The following is a 20,650-nucleotide window of genomic DNA, read 5'->3' as shown; positions in this document are numbered from 1 at the left end:
GCAAAAATCGGGGAGCAGTGTTAGACATTCAGGGTCAGAGGGCTGTGATGGGGTCTAGGCACATGTATCTACTAAATGCTCCAAAGGCAATTCTGGTAAGTTCACAGTGAAAACTATGGAATCTATGTTGTAGTTCGTCACCAGGGCCAGTTCTGCATCCTGAGGGACCAAATTTGGCAATATCTGGAGACATGTTTTTGCTTGTAACACAAGTGGGGATGGGGGAGGGAGGCCACTGGCATCTGGTGAGTGAAGGCCAGGGAGCTGCTCAGCATCCCACGGTGCACAGGACCATCTCTCCCCACCACAAGGAATTAATCAGCCCAAAATGTCTTATTAAATTCTTAGTATGGATCACACTTGTCACACGTATTGCTTTGAAAGTGTTGGTATAGTCTATGTTTATATCAGGATATTATGAGATTACAAATTTATGTTTGGAATGAATCAAAACTAATCAAAAGAAAAATTAAGACCAAACCAAAATAGCTCAAACACCGGAATAGCCCACTCAGTTCTATTTTGGTTTGTGAACTAAAACTGCATAGAGTAATGATTAATGTGTTAACAGCCTCATTTGTTTAGCATTTAGGCAACATTTATTTGGACTTCATGAGGCATTTTTAAATTGCATTTGATACAATTAATAGTTGTTAAACAAACTAACTTGTAGAAACAAAGGATTATTCAAATCTCAGGTAGATTTAACATTTCTTTTTCCTTTGGAAATTGATTTCATAAAATAAAACTTATGTAGAAGCTTGTGGGTATTGTGGTATGCAAAATTTGTACACTCATCAGGGTTTTTTTTTTTTTTTTTTTTTTGAAACACCTGTGGTTTGTGTAACTTAAAACAATCTAAATTTCTACTCAATGCTAACCAAGAGTTGAGTGTCTAGTTGTAGGCTAGGCTTAGAGGCCTTGTCCAGGAAATGCTGGGTTTACATAAGGAGATTAAGAAACACTTCAGAGTGAAAGTACTAAACACAACTCTCTACTGTTGTCAGTCAGTGCTTAGCCCTTTGGGCATCTTTATTGTCTAAGGTGCTTCATCTATGCGAACACAACAGACCTTGCTGTCGATCTCACTGCTCCCCAGCGCAGACTGGATCACGTAGAGCAGGGCATCCGTGAGCCCCTCGCATTCCCGCATCCTCCTGCGGGCCTCCTCTCCAGCCGAACTAACATTCCTGAAAAGCAAAAGGACCTGTTAGCCACCTCCGGGGCAGTCACCAAAAAATGTCCTTCCACACACGCCTCCTCTCCTAGCTTCAAAGAAAACACTTTGCTTGACTTTTCAGAATGTTTATCAAAAACAGAGTTTTACTGAATAGAGATGGCTTCAACCAGTTCTAATAATTTATCAGATGCACCCCAGAACCGGGCAAGTCACAGATGTCTGTTATGCAACTAGAGAAATGGCAAGCACAGTTACGAACGTGTGATCTGGGAGTACCCCTGGACCACTGAGGACGGGAGACTTTCAGAAAGTCTTCAAAGTTTGCTTCCTTTACCATTGACGAAGGAATCAGAAGCTCTTTGATTCAAAGGATTCTTTTTTGTGTGTGAGAAGTGTGAAACATCTTTCAAAGACACAGCTTCCAGCTTACCGAAATACGTTAGACAGCTAATTTCACCTGTCTCGAAAACATACCTACTTGGGTCCAGCCAGAACTAAACTAGAGTTGTTTTTCTAAGAACATGGTGAGGGAACATGTGAAAATTTAAGCCACAGGGATGCCCTTGGCACCTTTTAAAGGCAGGAATTAACCAAACTCCTTCCTGGACTGGCACATGCTGGGCTAGAGCCAACAGAAGGAGGCCATTCAAATGCAATGCACAAGGGGGAAACAGAGAGATATAAAAAACATGAGACTACACTGGTCACTAGACCTAGAAAACACATGAAATCACCCCTGTCAGAGGTGAGCCTGTGGGATGCTTTCAGGCACTCCGCCACCTGACAGTGTGTTCTAACCAGGGATAAGGTTGGGTTCCAGTTGAGAATTTCTACAGCCTGTGTGTGTGTTGGGGGTGATGCTGGAGCAGGTGGGTTCACGGAAGGAAGGTACAAAGTGACTGAACGAATTTAGGAATGCTTCGGAAGGGAGAGAATGACCTAGGTTGGGCAATGGTTCTCAAATGTTGGCAGGAATAAGAGTCACCTGGGGGGCGGGATCATGTAGCTGGGCCCCACCCTAGGGTCTTGGTGGAGTCAGGCAATTTGCACAGTTGGGGGTGCTGGTGTTGAGAATTTCTACTGCTCCAAGTGTAGTCTAGGGGGAGGGTTTGGTTGTGGAGGGTTTTGCTCTTTGCTGACAGCCCCAGGCAGCCACCTGGCCTATCCCAAGTACCTTTGGCTGGAGGAGTTGAATGGGATGAATCTCCACACCCACACTGTAACTGACCATGAACTCTCATTTCATTTCACTACCTCCTTCACTATTACACTTCCTTCTACTGTACAGATGGAAAAACTGAGATTCACAGCGGTTGTCCAAAGCCACGTGGGCGGCAAGTGGAGAAGTGGAGGAAGCCCAGGTGCGTGAAGAAGAGGAAAGCAAGGGCTGGAAGTGCAATGTAGATGGATGATGTTTTTTTTTTAGGAATTAAAGCAAAATAAAACAGGCCTAATGCAAAATGCTACTGAGCATAAATGTTTTCTTTGATATCTAAAATGTTCTGTGGAACATGTTTAAATAGAATCTATCAGCATTTTAATGCAATGCTGGGAAAGGTCATTCAATTCAAATTAATATTTTTGGCATTTGCTGATTTTAAAATATAAACAAAATTCCTCAGTTCCTTAGATAATACAACTGGGCAAATACTGACAGCACTTTTGTGTGAAGTGTTACCGATTCTGCCTTGGAGTAGTTAACCCTCCTTTCTGACAGAATCGCCTGGAAAGGGAAGAACTAACGTCCTGCTGAGGAAAAGGCAGTGAGAGGTACACTGGTATTGTTCTACACCAGAAGGGTGGCTTTTGTAAGAAAACAGTTTTAGACTATTGCTTCTTGAAGCGATTTTCACTAGGTTGAGCTCTGAGGCAGTTAGAAAAAAATAGTAGGTTTATAAAAAAAAAATCCTAGTCAGACTTCTTTGGCCAGAAGAATGCTGGGCGGCAATGTGTAATTGTGTGTCTTAAATCTGGCTTCCTTGTTCTTTGATGATGCCCTGTCTCCAAAGAGAGAATGATGGGATTTAGACTTGAGAGAGCCCAGGACAGCGCACGTGTACCTGGTTTGAAATCCTCGGTAACTCCTCCTGTACCGACAGACGCGCAATCTTTCCTTTGAGTATCACCACGGCGGTGGGCTGCCTCCTCTTTCACACATAAACTTTAAAACGATCAGCCTGTCTTTACTGGTAATCAGTGAATGGGCAGGGCCAACCACGGAACCAATGGTAAAGATCAAGAATGAACAAATCTGTCAACATTATAACTTGTCAACATGAACCTAAGCATTTTTCTTTATTTTAGTTTCTGTTTGATTCCAGTCTAGTCTCCTCCAGAATTAAAAAAATATATTAACTGGCTACTATAGTAAAAGCTGTCAGATATTGAATAATTAGAAAGACTAGTAAGTAGGGTCCCTGCAGGAGAAATGACTGGAACACCCGCCCCCGCCCCCCAACTCTGACACAGCAGGTAGATGGAGCTACCACAGTGTCTGCAGGTAGGAGGAAGATCAATATATATTTTTATTTTTTAAATGATTTTATTTATTTATTTCTAGACAGAAGGAAAGGGAAGGAGAGAGGGAGAGAAACATCAATGAGTGGTTGCCTCTCATGTACCTCCAACTTGGGACCTGCCCTGCCACTCAGGCATGTGCCCTGACTGGGAATTGAACTGGCGACCCTTTGGTCCACAGGCGGCACTCAGTCCACTGAATTACACTAGCCAGGGCCAATATATATTTTTAAATAGACTGTAGGTAAGCACCTGTCTCTTCATCAATGGGTTGCAGTGTCCTACAAGCCTTTGGGGCTGGGTTTCTACTCATAACAACTGTTTCTCAAACAGGTAAAACACATCTGAGTTCCTTAGGTTTTTCTTTCTGGAATGGAGGAGGGATTTCTTTTTTTTCCCTTTCCCCCCAAACACAAGATCTACTATACTATGCATGCTTCACTGTTTAAAAACTTTTTAAAAAGCCAATAATAACATTGTGTGGCAGTCACTGTACAGTTAGTTGTAACTAAGACCCTACGTGTCCAGCCTACAAAGTTCCACCCTTGCCTTTAAGCCACCTTTTGCCTATCCTGAGGAGGTGATTTCCATGTCTGGCTAGAAACTGGTGTAGCAAAATTCTATGTATTAATATAACAGCAAAACAAATACTTGTAGGCTGTTTATTAAAAAAAAACTCAATGATGATATAATATCTATTCCTTAGAAATAATCCCTATAATCTGTACTGAAATGTCAGTAGATACATCATTTGGAAATTTCTCCTTAAAGTAGACTCTATAAGCTTTTTAATCTAGTAGATAAAAATAAAACCATTTATTTTTATATTTTACAATTAAAAGCTATAACACCTCTTACAGCTTCTCATTCAAATATAATTGGTTTAAACTGCTTTGTTTCCTGTCTCTTGAGTGGTGTCTCACATCTCATTTCTCTAAGCTTCCACCGCTGGCTGCGATTACTTAAGACAACTCCAACACAGAGTGCTCATACGATCCAAAGTGGAACTCGCACTGTAGGTTCAAAGAAATGACTGGAGCATTTCATGGGAAAAACTTTACTTTATGTATCTCTACTTCAGAGGTGGCTCGAATACAGGGGATCAAATCACAGAGAAAACCAAGGAAAGAGAGTTTTAGTAGTTAATCCATTTGAAATTAGCCTCTCCCTTTCCCCTTGGTTCTCTGAATCTCCATCATTGATCACCATTGACTTCGGATTGGAATCATTTAAGCCATGACCTCATCACTCCCTCATGGGGATGGTCCGGAGGGTAGAGGCATTGTTATCTGCACACCCTGCATACACCTGAGTGCCTGACACATCCTGGGTGCCCAGGGCAAGGTGGCTCTTCCATGGGCTCTCAGCTCGTCGCTGGACTGGACTTCAGGACTGATCTACCTCTGTGCTCGAAGCTTGCCGGGTCACCATCAGGTGGCTGTTTCCCGTTTGAATGTAGGCTTCCTTTGCTGTGGTTTGTGCTTTGCCACTACAACCCCACCCTGGATTTTCCAGGGCAGTGCCAATTTGCAAAACAAGAAAAGCAACTGTACATAGCATGTGGCAAGGGGAGTAAACTTGTTCAGCCTGAGGTATAAACTTTCCTGTGGTTGTTGACAGTATTGATCATATACGCTGAGGGAACTGCACGATATTGCTGCCCAGAGCCAGGCAGGCCCAGCACCACTATCTTCGCCTCCAGGCTTGGAGGAGGAGCTTTCTGATCTGAGACTATTTTGTCTTCCCGTGCAGTCTGTTATCTCCTCTCCGTTCCACTCCACCTGCTTCTCGGCCTTTAGGCTGTAGCCTCTGCTGGCGTCATCTCATACCAAGCCCACTGTGACCCCTGAGCCCTGAGCTCTGGCCCTGCGCTCCAGCCCTGCTCACATTTCTTACAGTCCTTCCTGTTGGACCAGCCCTGCACGCCTCTAGGCTGGGGCTCATCCTGCGCTTTTGTCTCATCTGCCAATTTATAACCAGCAGAGCCTGGGGGCTAAGTCTCTACAGGACCTGGGCCCGGTTCCAAAGACTATGTAATAGTGTGAGAAGTGCGGTTGGGCTGCTCGAGGCTTCAAAGAGCTGAGCTGAGGTTGTTTCCAGAAAGACCGGTGGTCTGAGGCAATGCTGAAACAGAAGCCGTGTGCTCAGTGAGGCCTTGTTGACATCAACCCAGCTGGTCAGGTGTGGGAAGAGGCAGCACTTCCTACAGAGGGCAGCACAGAGCAGATGGGGGGGTGCATGACCTCAGGGTCACAAGCCTCTGTGCCCTCAACCGTCTATAACAAAGGCGGCAAACACAAGGCCCACAGGCCGAATCCGGCCCTCTACCTTATTTTATCCAGCCCAGCAGCTTGTTTTAGCAGCACCGAGCTCCTTGCCCTTACTTAAGGAATAGTTACATTTATACAGTCCTAAAATTGCATTTGGCCCTCTGAAGGCAACCACAAGGCTGATGTGGCCCCTGGTGAAAATGAGGTTTACACCCCCTGGTGCATAAGAAAAGTCAGTGGGGGGAATGCTTTTCCTCCTTCCTCCAGGCCCATTGAATCTGAGAGTCAGGGCTGCCGAGGCCCAGTCAGAGCTCTCCTCACCCCTCCACGCCTTCCTTCACAGCCCGGGGCACAAGCCTCTCTCACAGCACCTGTAGCGCCTGATGTTCAAGGCTGGTCCCTCTGTGATGTAGGGGAGGCAGGGGGAGCATCATCTTATTTTTTGTCTGTTCCTTGCTCCCCAATATATAGCACTTAGTAGGAGCTCAGTGAATACTTACTAAATAAAATGGTGCATGGTTACTTTTTGTACCTGTCTCCTTCTAGATGAGTGTTGTTATCTGGGGTTATTTTACTCCCAGGGGACGGTTGTCAATGTCTGGGCATCTGGGCACATTTTGCTTGCACAACTGCAGAGGGAGGGGGTGTTAGGGGCATTTAGTGGGTTGAGGTGGCCAGAGCTGCTGCTAAATGTACTTACAATGCTCATGACAGCCCCGAACCCACCCAACAAGGAACGCCCACAGTGTGGAGGCGGAGATACCCGCTCTTGCGCTGGGTAGGTGGGCTCCTCAAGAGTTTAATTTGGGGTGCATGCTTCCCTGACACTGAACACATGCTCAGGCCAGGGGTTCTCAAACCTCTGCTACGTCCGAATGATGTTTGGAACCTGATAAAATATGAAGGCCTGGGCCCCTCCCCTACTCTGAAGAGCCCTGGCTTCTTTGTGCTCTTAGTAGCTCTCCAGGCGGTGCCAAAACACACCCCAGTCTGAGAACCACTGTTTCAGCCACAGCAAGAAAGAGAACTGTTTATTGGATGACCGTGCAATCATCCACTGTGCGCTAAAATATACAGGCTTCTAACAATTCTCCTCATCTCCTTCCACAGAGTAGGGTCACTGTGGTCCCCACAGCCAACAGCGATGCTTTTAGACTAATCCCCAGAGGCTTCTAATAGGCAACCTGCGAAGATCCGGAAACAACACTAAACTTGCGAGGGGAAATCTAAGTAGGACACACATGTGGATTGTCTTAATTTTTGCATGTGATCACCTTCTCAGAGGCCAGTGAGATTAGTAGCTCATCACAAATGATCTGATCTGGCCAGGTGTGGAAATGGGAAATTATACCAATCATGAGCGAGCCTTTGGCCCATGCAGTATGTTTGCTTTTGCTTTAGTTAAAAACAAATACTAAAGAGGCCTTTCTGCCCATGAATGTCTAAATCAGAGGTTTGGGGCCACATAGAGTTTCTGTCACTCCTCCTCCTCCTCTTTCTTTTAACAACCTTTAAGATCATAAAACCCACTGCTATCTGCAGCCATGTAAAAGTAGGTCACTGGAGGGACCTGGCCTGTGAGCCACAGCTTGCTGACCCCTGACTTAGATCCTCATCGAAAGCTGGTTATGAAACTCGGGAGGGGCCACAGAACCCCTGATATTCTGCTCCAAGTTTTCTATATTTTTTTTGCCTGTAACAGAGGTATAGAACTTTCATTACATTCTGAGGACAGGATTCAGAAATGTCCAAGAACCTCCCTCCAAAATCAGCTGTGCCCGTGGTTTGAGCAGAACATTGCTCTCCTAAATTAGGCTTCAGGGATCAGATGCATTTTTTGTCTCTGTTGGTAAACAGGAGCCAGGCCTTGTGCTCACTCATGAAATGCCTTGGAGAACTTGTCCATCATTCCCTAATCATTGTCCAAACAACCCAGACCCTTTTCCTCTCTGTGGAAAGATCTCCTCCTCAGCAGGGTGTGCAAGGTTAGGAGGAGCGGGTCTTCTGCCCAGCCAGCTGGGCCATCACAGTGACGGCCATCCAGCCAGATCCCCACCCTAAGTACGGTGCTCGCAGGGTCCAGGAGGCAGCACGAAGCCCATCAAGTCTGTTGTTCCTTTTCTCCACCCCTGCAGAAACCACACGGCTCACTTTGTTGATGTGTTTGTACCTTCTCTGCAGAAAGAGAGCTGCGTGTGTCCTTCCGATCATTCCATACCTTCCCCAAAGGTGGACTCTCTTTGTACCTGGCATGGCGCTCCCAGCCTGGGTGTGCAGGCACGTGTCTTGTCTAGGTCTCTTTGTTTCTAATGATGGGGATGGCTAGGCGTCGCCGGACTGTGTGCTCACACGGGCAGGTGCTCCGGGCCTGGCGTGGAGTCTTGGCAGGAAATGTTATCTCCCCCAGCTGCTTTGTGTCCAGAGACTCCCTTCTGAGAGGGAGAGGGCCACCAGGCCGGGAACTGCCACACCACGTGCAATGTGTGTGACTCAGAGTGTGAGGAGGAAAAGGGATGAGCACAGGAAAGAGTGAAAGGTTTTACAGCAGACTGATCACCTCGTTTTTGACCTTGATCATTATTTTTTAAAAAAGATTTTATTGACTTATTTTTAGAGAAAGGAAAGGGGGGAGAAAGGGAGAGAAACATCAGCATGTGGTTGCCTCTCACGCAGCTCTTATTGGGGACCTGACCTGAAACCCAGGTATGTGCCCCGACTGGGAATCGAACCAATGACCCTTTGGTTCGCAGGCAGGTACTCAATCTGTGCCACTGAGCCACACCAGCCAGGGCTGATTTTTTAAATCCAAAATTAATGTACAGTTATAGATTTTGCCAAAGGACCCTGAGGAGTCATTCTAGGAAGAAAGGGTATCAAATAAATCAGTTCCAACCAACAAACTAAACAGTCCTGACTGAGCATGAACTCTGTTCCATGTTCAATGCTGAGTCATGGAATAGAATAAAAGTACCTGGCCCTCAGCCTTAGGAGCTCACAGTGCAACCGGGGAGGCAGACATATATTTGATGTGCCTAAAACTGAGATAATTAGCTGAAAACAAGCAGTCTGAACAATTTGGGCACCCATGTCCCTTGGAAATGATTGCCTACAAGTGACCGGAAAACAAACACAGGATGAAACGAGTGGAAGTTTTACTATTCACCTGGTTCAGTAAAATCTTTGCTTACGATGTGTTCTATAAATTTGGACATCACTTATTTCCTTAATATTTGCTGCAGGAGGTCATGGGTTGTGACTTAAGACATAAGAACACAGAGTGCAATAAATGGTTCCTTAGCAACAAATGTTTTCATGGGGATTCAGCGCAAGTTCCCTTCAGACTTGAAGGGCCGGGCTTCACTCACACCCACAGGCTCGGGGCAGTTCCAGGAGAAGAGCCTGGATAAATACCAACCAGGCACAGCCATGCAGAGGCAGGGTCTTCGGGCTACTCTTGGCACTAACAGAGGACAGGGCCTGGTGGGAGAGGCCGAGTTCTGTGGCAAATACCAATTCTGGCACGTGTGTCTCTGCTCTGACTAAGCCTGACACAGCCCTTGTGTTTACTCAAACCATGGTGGGCTCACGGTTCCTCAAGGTCAATTTTGTTGCTGCTCTTTTACCGAACAGCATGACCTGCACTAAGGCCTCCTTGACATCTACCTGCCACCCTCCAACCCCCCACGTGGCTGTTCTGCATGCCAGGCAGTGTGCACCACCAGTGGTTCTTCCTGCAGCTGTAGCTCTGCAGGGATGGGCAGATGAACACCTGTGACATTTGGGCACTAACCGGGAGGGCACCAAAGCAAGGCTCCCCCTACGCCTAGTTGAATTCAAGTCATCCAAGAGGCACGGCCATTGTCATCTTTTCCTGTTGTCTTACCTAGAGGGCAGAACTGAGGACAGGGGAGAAGGCCCTGGCCTTGAGAGCTAACGGGGTTTGCGGAGCTGGATTTCTAAGCTGCTTGGGCCAGTGACTCAGGTTCCTGGTCCCATTTCTCCCCTTCTTGCACTGGAGTGTTCACAGCTGTCATACTCTGCCCATTCCACCGCTGCCTGTTGGGAGCACGGAGCCTGCTTCTTTAGCCCCGCAGGTGGGGAGGAACTGCCCCCCGAGGGCTGGACTTCAGGGAGAACTCATCAACACCTGCTTTAGACTGCTCCGATTTTGGACTTTGGAGCCTTTGAGTTGATGCTATAATGAGATAGATGAGGCCTTTGGAGGCTATAGGATGAGATTAAATACGTGAGATGGATGTGAATTTGGGGAGCTTTAGGGCAGATGGTGGTCCCAAAGATGTCTACACCCTAATCCCTGAAACCATGAATAGGTCATCTTACTTGGGAAAGTGGCTGTGCAGACGGAATTTAGGTTACGGGCTCTAAAACAGAGAGATTTTCCTGGATGATCTCTGCGGACCCAATTTAATTACTTGAGTGTTAAACGTAGGGAACATTCTCTGGCTCCAGTGAGCGAGACGCCGTAGAAGGAGAGGTGAGAGATCCCCAGCCTGAGGACTGATCTTCCAGCTGGCAGTTCTGACACAAAGGGGCCACATGCAGAGATGAGAGAGAGGCCGCTAGCTCTCAGCTGACCACCGGCAAGGAAACAGGGCCCTCAGTGCTGTGGCCACCAGGACCTGGATTCTGGTCATGACCTCGAGGAGCTCGGAAGCAGATTTTCCTGGAGCCATTAGTGAGGAACACAACGCTGCTGACACCGTGGTTGTAATCTGGTGAGGCCGGTGTCTGGTTTGTAACAGACAGAAACTGTAGGCTAATAAGTTGCTTTTGTTCTAAGTCACTAATTTGTGGTAGTTTGCTACAGCAGCTCGTTTTACTCAAGGGGAAATGGGATTTTTCTCAACAGCATCGCTAAATGTTTCTTCCTGGAAAACTGCTTATCTACAGTGGGCTCATGCACGTTTTAAGATTTTTCTAGATGATCAAATAATTGCATTAACTTGATGAAGACCAAACTGGCGCAAGTGTACGAAAGGTACAATGTGTCCCGGGGTGTGTGTGCGGAGGAGGGTAGCTTGTGAAGCACCCGCCCCCAACTGGGCAAGGCCAGCCCACCGTTCAGAATCACTCGGGGCGTTACCTCTGCAGAGGGAACACTGATGTCACGTGGTAACGCACTTTCAGGGACAAAAGTCCACTGCTTTGTTTCGTCCCATTGCTAGTCTGATTAAAGCCACAGGAGTGTCACCAAGCTTGCGGCCATCAACTTGTGCAGATTGCTCTCCCGCCTGGCTGACAGGCTGCACTCTGCCAGTCAGTCCTCTCTCGGGCAGAGGAGGCCCCTGAACACTCAGTCTTCGTGGCTTCCAGTGAACAGAAAGTGCAGCGGACGGTTTTCCATACTGTGGGAAGGGAGGACACTGGACCCAAGGGACAGAAATGTGGCAGCCTCCTGCCTCTGCAGGAGCAAAGTCTGTATCACAGCCTCACCAGTTCAAGTGAACTTCTGGAACGTCATCTGGAACACCACCCATAAGGACCCAGTGCTGTGGCCAGTATGGGGATTAGCCACACCTCCAGAAACTTGGGTTGGGTACAAATAATGGAAGGCTGAATTTACTTGAAAAGCTCTTGACTTCTCTCTCTACATTTGCTTTTTTAAAACTGGTCCTTCATTACAACCAAATCAGAACAATTTCCAGAGGAATCAATTCCCCCTTCCTCTCCTCTCCTCTCCTCTCCTCTCCTCTCCTCTCCTCTCTTCTTTTTCAGACTAGTGCAGTCTTGTTATTTGTATTCTTGCTGTGCACCTTACTGTCTTCTCCCAAAGAAGGTATTTTTTTTAAATAAAACAGGACACAAATCACTTTTCTGAGCTGTAGAGACAGAATGCTTCAGTGGCCCAAAGACCAGCTACCTAGTGGGGCCAGCTGTGACCAGTGCTGCTACACTGTCCTTCGATCACCTCTGACCTGTACCACCTCACCGACCCGCTGCCCACACTCATAAACGTAAACCCGCAGAGAGACTGCTGCGCTCCACTTCCGCTGCCTTGCCAACACTGTCCCCATGCAGGACAGCCTAGATCCCTGCCTTCTGGAGTCAGTTCTGCATCAGGGCGCTTTGCTGCAGAGCAGAACCAGAAATACTTGCCCTAAAAGACACCCTATCACTGTCAAGTACTACCTAGGGTTTCAGCTACACGATTCCAATTAAAATTGATGGACACCACAGAGTTAACTGCTCTATGAAATGTCTGCTGAAAGTTTCCCATTGGGCTAAATTAGAAGGAAATTGCAGGGAAAAACGGGTGAATGCTGTGTGGCCAACACTGTTAACTGTGAGCTTAATTGTGCCGGTGGCTCTTTGTGCTCTGTGACCACCCACGGTTGTTGTTTCCTGACTTGTACTCGGGGAGTGAGCTGTACTCACAGTACCTCGAGTACCAGGCTGTATCTCAAGCTTGGAGCGGTGTCATGGGGCCCAATCCCCTGGCCATTGTCCACCTACCCTGTGCTCCACTAGCACCTAAAACGTTTCACCCCGGCACATTCTACCGTGCTGGCTCAGAATCAGGGTGCGTCTCACATTGGAAGCCGCCACGTCCAACCTGGCACCCCTGCTCAGCAAGCGGGCCTCCCGTCAAGCCCACCCACTGCCACCACCACGGCAGCAAGTGTTTCCCTGGAAAAGACCAGTGGGCAGCCGCGGCCCCGTGACACCTGCACCAGCAGCAAAAAGAAATTGTCACTTGGGTCAAGTGCAATTTAAGTTCAAAAATGAATAAAAACCAGTGTTTTCTTTCTTCTTGGCTGAACCAAATTATTTCTTATCAACCAGATACAAGTTAATGTACATAAAAATATATATAATGAATTAATAGTCTAGGGAACGCTGCAAAATTGAAATGCAATGTCCGCCTCACCAAGCAGACAGCTTCCAGGAAAACAAGCATCATGGCTAATAATAAATAAAAATGAGCAACACTGAGGTCATCCATTCTTTTTGTATTTTGAATCCTCTGTCTTCTAAAAAATAGGTGAGCAAATCTGACTAATCAAGGGATTATAGGTAATTGGCTGCTTGTCTTTTAAATGTCAGATCGTGGGTTTGAAGAATTTCAAGATTTGGCCTTATGTTCTGGATTAATAAATAGCTATTATTAAAACAACCTTTCCAACTCTGATTTCAATTCATCACCTAATTCCCCACTTGCAGTCCTATAATCCTTCCATTTATTTACTTGCAGGAACTTTTTAACAAATCGTACTTCGAAGACGTATTAAGGCTGAAAGTCAGTGTGACTGTTAAGTTTCCTCCAGGCGCACTTCTCGTCGTCACGATTGCTTTGACCACTCACTCACGCCTCACTGGACACCAGTAAGAACAGTCGAGAAAGCATCCTCCGAGGACGGAATTGCATTAGCTCTTCTGTCCTATCCCTCTCTCCTTCTACCCTTTTGCACTCTGTGCAGCTCCCTGGGTCTCCCCAGACGGTTTTATTCTGCATTTTTATTGTCATACCAATGCCATCCACATTTCCCTAAATTGACTCCTCCTGAACCTCTCCCAGCACGGAAGGAGTACGTGACTAGAACAGGCAGCCACCAGATTAAGAAGGAGGAACAGAAAACCTGTCCCTCTGCCGCTCTGGGCCAGCCATCTGCTGGTATCCATCCCTCTCTGCCTTTTTTTGGGGGGGGCGGGGGGAGGTTGTCTCACATTTCTTCCTTGGAAAATTTCTCCTTAAATTTTGACAAAGTGCTAATAAAAATAGTCCCTGGATTAAAACACCTTAAGCCCCATGTCCAACTGGGGAAGGACATTATTAAAAATAAAGACGACATTTCCACTGATCTCCTAGATTACCCATCTCTCCTAGTTGCTGTCTCATACATTTAAAGGTTTTGACGACTCACTCGGTAGTCTTTTACCTGGGCCAGAGAAAACCCAGACTTTGGGAAGAGGGCCTGACATGGGAAGAGGGGCTGCCTTTGAGAAAGGTGGCCGGGAACCAGGGCAATTGGTAGCCTCGAGAGCTGCGAGCAGCTCCCAGCCAACAGCCAGCCAGGGAAATGCAGCCCTCTGTCTACAAAAGCGGGAACTGAATCTGGGCAATGGCCTGAACGAGCCAGGAAGCAGATTCTTTCCAGAGTTTGCTGACACGTGCCCGCCAGCAGGTGCGTTGACTTTGGACACGTGAGACTTCAAGCCAAGACTCTGGCCCAGGCCCTGGCCTTCTGGCGTACACCTTTCTGAGACACAGACTTTGAGTTGTTCAACCCTGCTAGGTCTGTGGTAATTTGTTACAGCAGCAGGGGAATATGATTACATTCACACGTCCACATGAGACAGAAAAAGTCTACCATGACAGTTTTCACAAAAGTTCATTTTAACATTTCTGCTAAAGTAATTCAACTCTTAGATAAACTTTCTGCATCTTCAAATGGAGGCATTTTAGATACTCTGAAGGAGAGGATGCCGTCATTAGAATTTTTAGATGCCTCTGGCTGCAGGAATGGTAATCTCAATGAGCTTCTCACCAACGCCAGGTAACCAATGAGTGACTCTGCCTGGCTTACTGCTCCCAGGTGGCAGGCACGCAGCGTGTGTGTGGGATAACAGCACCACGGGGCGCACAATTCCCTTGTACTGCTTTACCTGTGAAGGGAGGAAGGCTTCAAATATCTAAGAATTGCAATACTGCATTGAAGGTCCTGGAGCAAAGACACTTTGAGGAGCCACAGAGCCTCAGTAAAAAGAGGCCACAAGTTGGCCATGAAGAGGTTCGTTTCGTTGTCTCTCTCTGTCACACTAGGTAAGCACTGCAATCAAAGGGATTCTTACCTGTTATGGTGCTTGGGTCACTGTCTTAAGAGTGAGCAAGAGTTAAGTTTTTATCTAAAAACTGTTCACTGAACCAGCTCAGTGGCCGCCCTGAGAATAACTAGAAGACAAAAGAGAGACTTGTGTCCTCCCGCACTGGCCAGGGGCACGTGTCATTCTGGCCTGAGTGACGTCTGTAAATAATAATGGTCCTGGAAACCCTGGTGCAAACTATAGAAAACAACTTCATGGCAAAAATGTCAAGGCACCAATGCACCATGAAAATAATCCAAAAATATAACCTAGAAACAAAAGGTTTTTCTAGTGCTCATCTTAATATGATTACTCTTAATATGAACCCTTCTATATGTGCTAATATGCAAAGGTTTGGGAGATCTGTTGATCAGGAAAGAAAGAATTAAGAAAAGACAGTGGAACGATTCTATTTTTGTAGAAAAGGGAAGCAGGGAGGGGATTCTTATACATGACACAAACGCACTGGATATTAGGCCAATAGGTCCAGGGATCAACGACTTCACTTACTCCAATATTTCCCTAAAATTCTCCAAGAAACACCATATACTTTAATTTTAATCACAAATACCATTACAGCATGTGCTAAAAATCAAATATGCAGTGTCAGTTGATTCCAGTGACAAATCTTTGAGGAAGCCCCTCTTTTCCTCCATGGATACAGCTCGAGGATAACGCGCCGATAACCAATACTCTCCCATCAGCAGTGGCCACTCAGAGCGCAGTGAGGTGCGTGCGCTGTGGGTTACACGCAGTTCTGAGACAGCCAGCCACAGCCTCACCCCTGCTTTCCATCTGGTCTGCGTCAGAGTGGGTGGGTGAAAACACTTACCTCTAAATTAGTGTTGGTTAGCTTTCTCTAGTTTGGTTTTAATTCTGAATTTCCATTACTGTAGAGACCCTAACTCATATTGGGGATGAATAAAATAGAGAGAATGAGGGTGAGCAAGAGCAGTAAATGAGGAGGAAATGAAAAAACAAAACAAAACTAAAGACCTGGCATAGTGAAGTAAGCCAGGTGGTGAAAGACAAATACTGTATGATCTCACCTATAAATGGAACCTAATCAACAAAACAAACAAGCAAGCAAAATATAACCAGAGACATTGAAATTAAGAACAAACTGACAGTAACCAGAAGGAAGATGGGAGGGGATAATTGGGGGAAAAAGGGGAAGGGTCATCAAGGAACATGTACAAAGGACACATGGGCAAAGCCAAAGGGGGGTAGGGTCGAGGGTGGGAGGTGGAGCTGGCTGGTGTGGGGGAGTAGAGGGGGAAAAATGGAGACAACTGTACTTGAACAAAGATTATAAAAAAGAGAAAAAAATCCTTATCACCTCAAAACAAAAAACAAAAAACAAAAAGAACCTAAAGACCAAAGTAACAGAGAGTGAGAGAAAAGGAGAGAGAAAAGTGAAATGGAGAAAAAGAAAAGCAGTGCTGACTGGGACCTGCTTTTCTTGTGCATAGAACACGTTGATTAACTTGCTCTATAAATACCTTGTCCTTTATCCTTGACTCCCATCTCTCCAACACACCTGTGTCCAATAGTCAGCACATCCGGTCAGCTCCAACTGCAAAGCATCTCCAGAACCCTCCCCACGGCCACTACCAGGTCCATACCACCGCCATCTCCCATCTCTTCCTGGGTGTCTCTGCTTCTGTCCTCATTCCCCCTACCTCCCAGGAAAGCTCTGTGATTCTTCTAAAATGTAGATCAGAACAAGAGTCCTCCATTCCAAGACCTTCCACTTAGTTCAACCCAAGGTTCTGCCCAAGGGTTCTGTCCCCACTGGGACATTCACCCTTCCTTCTCAATTGGCCAACTCTTCCTCATCTTTCATATCTTCTTCACAAGAAGGCTTTCCCTGTTCTGCTAAGCAGATTCAGCCTGTTTGTTCTCTGCTCATTCAAGGCTTCCTTTCATAACTCTCACCCCACTTATGTTACTCGCTTACTTTCTGCCAGGGTTCTGCACTCAGCCAGAGCATCAAGCTGCTGTGGGGAGAGGCTGGAGGATGGAGCCTGCAAGAAGGCAAGTTGTGGCAAGGATGGGCAGCCATGTGAGCTGACAAAGTGAGGACCAACTCCAGTCAGGTTAGGAGAAGCCTGACAGGTGCCCTGTCTGGCTGCATCTGTACTCAGAGCACTGGCTGGCAGCAGATAGCCCTCAATGGTTCCACATCTCCATCTGGGGCCAGTTTTGGTCTGTGACTAAATATGCATGGCTGCCTGTAATTGATTTCTTTGCTTGTCAAGTAGATGATAACTTGCTAGAATGGGAACTAGACAAAAGGACAAAGCGACACCAATGTTATTGTACTCTAGCCACAGAAAGGAAATAAAATTCAAAGCTAGCAACTGAATAGCTGCCGACTGCCTTCTGCTTCTCTAGCCATTGAAAGTACAGAGACAGATAGGATGGCACTCTTATCTCGAGTATGTCTAAGGAATTTCAAGTAAGAGGCTATGCAGTTGAAGGCCACGGGGATTCATGGAGGGCCTGGGAGAAAGACATAAACAGTGAAAACACACCGGGAATACTGCCACACCTCTACCTTGGCAGGTTGTGTAGTATAAAGTTTGTGAATGCTGACATTCATTTGCAAAGAATGGAAGTGTTTTATACTCCAAAAGATAGTTGAATAGTAAAGCTTTGGTGTCAAGTTTCAACTTCGTTATTATCCGCCTGGCCTTCACCAACACATCTAACCTCTCTGACTCTTGGTTTCTGCATCTGTAAAGTGGGCTAATGCTCAGGGAGGATGAAAGGAGGTAAAGTCTGTGAAGGACATAGAACCCAGACCTGTAGTCACACCCCCTCCTTTCCCCTTGACATCTGCTCACCTGGGCATGTACATAGGCCAAAGCAAAGGACAGAGGGACCTTTTCTCCTCAAAAAAGAAAATGTGAAAATACATGTAAAGAACCTAGTACAGTACACAGAAAACTATTATATTAATTCAAATAATGCCCCAATTGCTTTTGGGGGAGGTGAAACTCTTTTCCTGGCTTCTTTTTTTTCCATGAAACTCCCCAGAACTTCCCCTCCCCTTCCTGCATGCCTACTTCCTGTGTTTGTCTGCTCAGGTTGCTGTAATCTAGCACTGTAGTGCACACTAAGAGGCTTGAACAATAAAAATCAGTGCCCCCACAATTCTGAAGGGCAGAAGTTCAAGGCCAAGGTGTTAGCAGGGTCAGTTCCTTCTTAGGCTATAAGGGACAGTTGGTTCCATGCTCTCCCCTGGCTTCTGGTGGTTTGCCAGAAATCTTGGGCATTCGTTGGCTTGTAGCAACATCACCTATACAGATCTTTAGGTTCATGAGACATTCTCTCTAGGCGTGTCTGTGTCCAAATCCCCTTTTAAAGGGACACCTGTCATCTTGAAATGGAGTCCACCCCAATGACCTTATCAAAGCCAAGCACATCAGTAGGGACACTATTTCCAAATAAGATCATATTCTTTTTTTTAAGATTTTATTTATTTATTTTTAGAGAGGGAAGGGAGGGAGAAAGAGAGAGAGAGAAACATCAATGTGCGGTTGCTGGGGGCCATGGCCTGCAACCCAGGCATGTGCCCTGACTGGGAATCAAACCTGCGACACTTTTGGTTCGCAGCCCGTGCTCAATCCACTGAGCTACGCCAGCCAGGGAAGATCATATTCTAATATCCTAGGGGGTTTGAACTTCAATATATGAATTTGGGGGAGCATATGATTTTAAACGGTAATAGTCCCCAACAGGGAGAGTGAATTATCTGACTGGCTGGTGGCAAAATTCTGCTATCCATTGGTTGAGATTTCTCCTTTAATGGAATTTATCCATCAACCGGACTCCCTGGGACTGTGGGGGGCCATGATGTGGGGTGGGTTGCCAGCTCTACAGACCCTGACTTTTCCATGGGGTGGCCCCGAGGTCTACACTGGCAAGATAGCACCATGAGCAGGTCCTGAGCCTGCTTTCTTGGCTGCAGATAAGGAGCCATGATCTCCACTTGGTATTCTCAGCAATAAAGAGACTATTTGACTTTCATCCACTCATCACTTTATTTGGTCTAATTTCCACTTGGTTCTGAATGGGAGTAAAATAGGGCTATGTTTATTGGGCCAACATAAGCCTGCAAAGAGCCATCAGAGAGGCAGCAGATGCTCAGAGAAGCTTGTGAAGGTTTAAGAAAGTTCAGGAAGTGGCCAGAGGTCCCACTGCCTCTCATCCAAGTCCAGGCTGCCAGACAGAAGCCCAGTACTTTTCCCTGGGATGTGTTGGCTGTGACTTCCTCCCAGGGACCATCTGGTGCCTTCCTGTGTCTGGGACAGGAGGGGTTCAGTGAGTCAGGGTGAGGGTTTCTGCAGGTAACCAACGTACGAGATGCAGAAACCTTGGAGCTTATCCCTTTGGTCTAAAGAAATGGAAGCAGAGGATGAGGTCTTAGGTAACACCAGAAAAGGCTACGCATCTCCCAGGGGACTGCCTCTGCACTCTTTCCCTGAGAAGAGGGCCTCCACCCATGCTAAGATGATCAAGGCGACAGTTTTTTTTCACCAGGATACCTAGCTCATGATGGTGGGCAAGCTTCCAGGAGAGAGATGTCTTTGGGACCTATGTCCCACAGAGGGGACATAAGGGTAGTCAATGCTTAGCCCTCAACCCTCCCTTGATCATTCCCAACAGCTCTCAAGACTTTCACTGCAATTGCACAGTGGCTGTCTCAGCAGAAAGACAGTGTTCCAGAGTCACCTGCCATCAGTTAAGGGAGTTTCCTGTAGGCCAGGCCCTGTGTCAATCAGCTGATGTGCGTGACCCCAGGGCCAGCATGGGGCTGAGGCAAGCAAGGCCTTCACTTAGTGCAAAATATAAGGTAGTGCCATAAAACTCATTATTGTAAATAACATACATTTTTAAACTGTGGTCAAATATACACAACATAAAATTGGCCATCTTAACCATTTTCAGTGTATAGTTGTTCAGCAGTGTTAAGAACCATCAATTATTGTCCTAAGTAATATTTAATGCAGTGTTTTTTAATCAAAATTAATGGGACAATCCATTATGAACAAAATATTAGTGTTTTACGTAAAGGCAGGATCCAGCCCTGCACAGCTCAGTCTCACCCGTCTCACCCTTTCCCAGCCCTGCATCGCCCCTATCATCCCTATTTACAGGTGGGGAAACTGAGGCTGGAGAGGTGACCACCATCACCCAAGACCACGCAACTAGTGGGCTTCCAGCCAGGTCCAGATTTGAATGCCAGGCCCTCTTGCTATGGATTTTACATTCACAGGGACATCCCATAACAGCATCACAGTCACCACACAGACAGCGCATCTGAGGCTCCTGGTGATGCGCTGGACCCAGTCCAGCTGAGCCAGTGGATCCAGGGCTGTGGGGGTTCCACGGGTTCCCTCTCCCTGCTCCATGAGCTGTGGGCATGGCTGTGCCTCTGCAGCACAGGGAACATTTTGTCTCCGCCTACTTACCAAGCTTCCATGGCTCCACATGGCTACAAAGGTAAAGAGACCTCCTGGACATTACCCTTCTTCCCCAACACTCTTAACCATCTGCTCCCAGAAAACCTTTCCCCCTCTGGCCATGCCCTGACTAACCACACCTGCCCATCACCAGCATGCATGTGGATCTTTTGGTGGGGGCAAAACATCTCCTCTATCCCTTCCCCTGCAAACCCGCCTTGTCCCAGTGCAGCCTCTGAGCCAGCTTTCTGGGAGTCTTTCTGGTGGACTTCATGACTCCCTGACTCAGAGGCCTTCTGGCAATTCTGCGTGGACTTTTTTATGGCACTAAGTACATGCATTGTGTACCATGGCTACCTTTTAGGCTCTTGGTATCATGTCTCATTCAC

The 20,650-nt window shown here is 46.7% G+C and overlaps 1 protein-coding gene across 5 annotated transcripts in view; it reads right to left on the bottom strand.

The window, feature by feature from the left end:
• Window positions 1-20,650, bottom strand: part of CTNND2 (catenin delta 2) — an 828,740-nt gene that overhangs the window by 127,313 nt on the left and 680,777 nt on the right. For all 5 annotated transcript variants that reach the window (XM_036020261.1, XM_028518208.2, XM_036020263.1 and 2 more), the window contains one exon: window positions 1,073-1,190. In XM_036020261.1, coding sequence (XP_035876154.1) covers window positions 1,073-1,190 — 118 coding nt within the window. The remainder of the gene's footprint in view (window positions 1-1,072; window positions 1,191-20,650) is intronic.

This window comes from Phyllostomus discolor, chromosome 3 (genome assembly GCF_004126475.2).
Source record: "Phyllostomus discolor isolate MPI-MPIP mPhyDis1 chromosome 3, mPhyDis1.pri.v3, whole genome shotgun sequence".
NCBI classification, from domain to species: Eukaryota; Metazoa; Chordata; class Mammalia; order Chiroptera; family Phyllostomidae; genus Phyllostomus; species Phyllostomus discolor.
The sequence above is the reverse complement of the archived record's forward strand: the minus strand, read 5'-3'. Positions and strand labels throughout refer to the sequence as shown.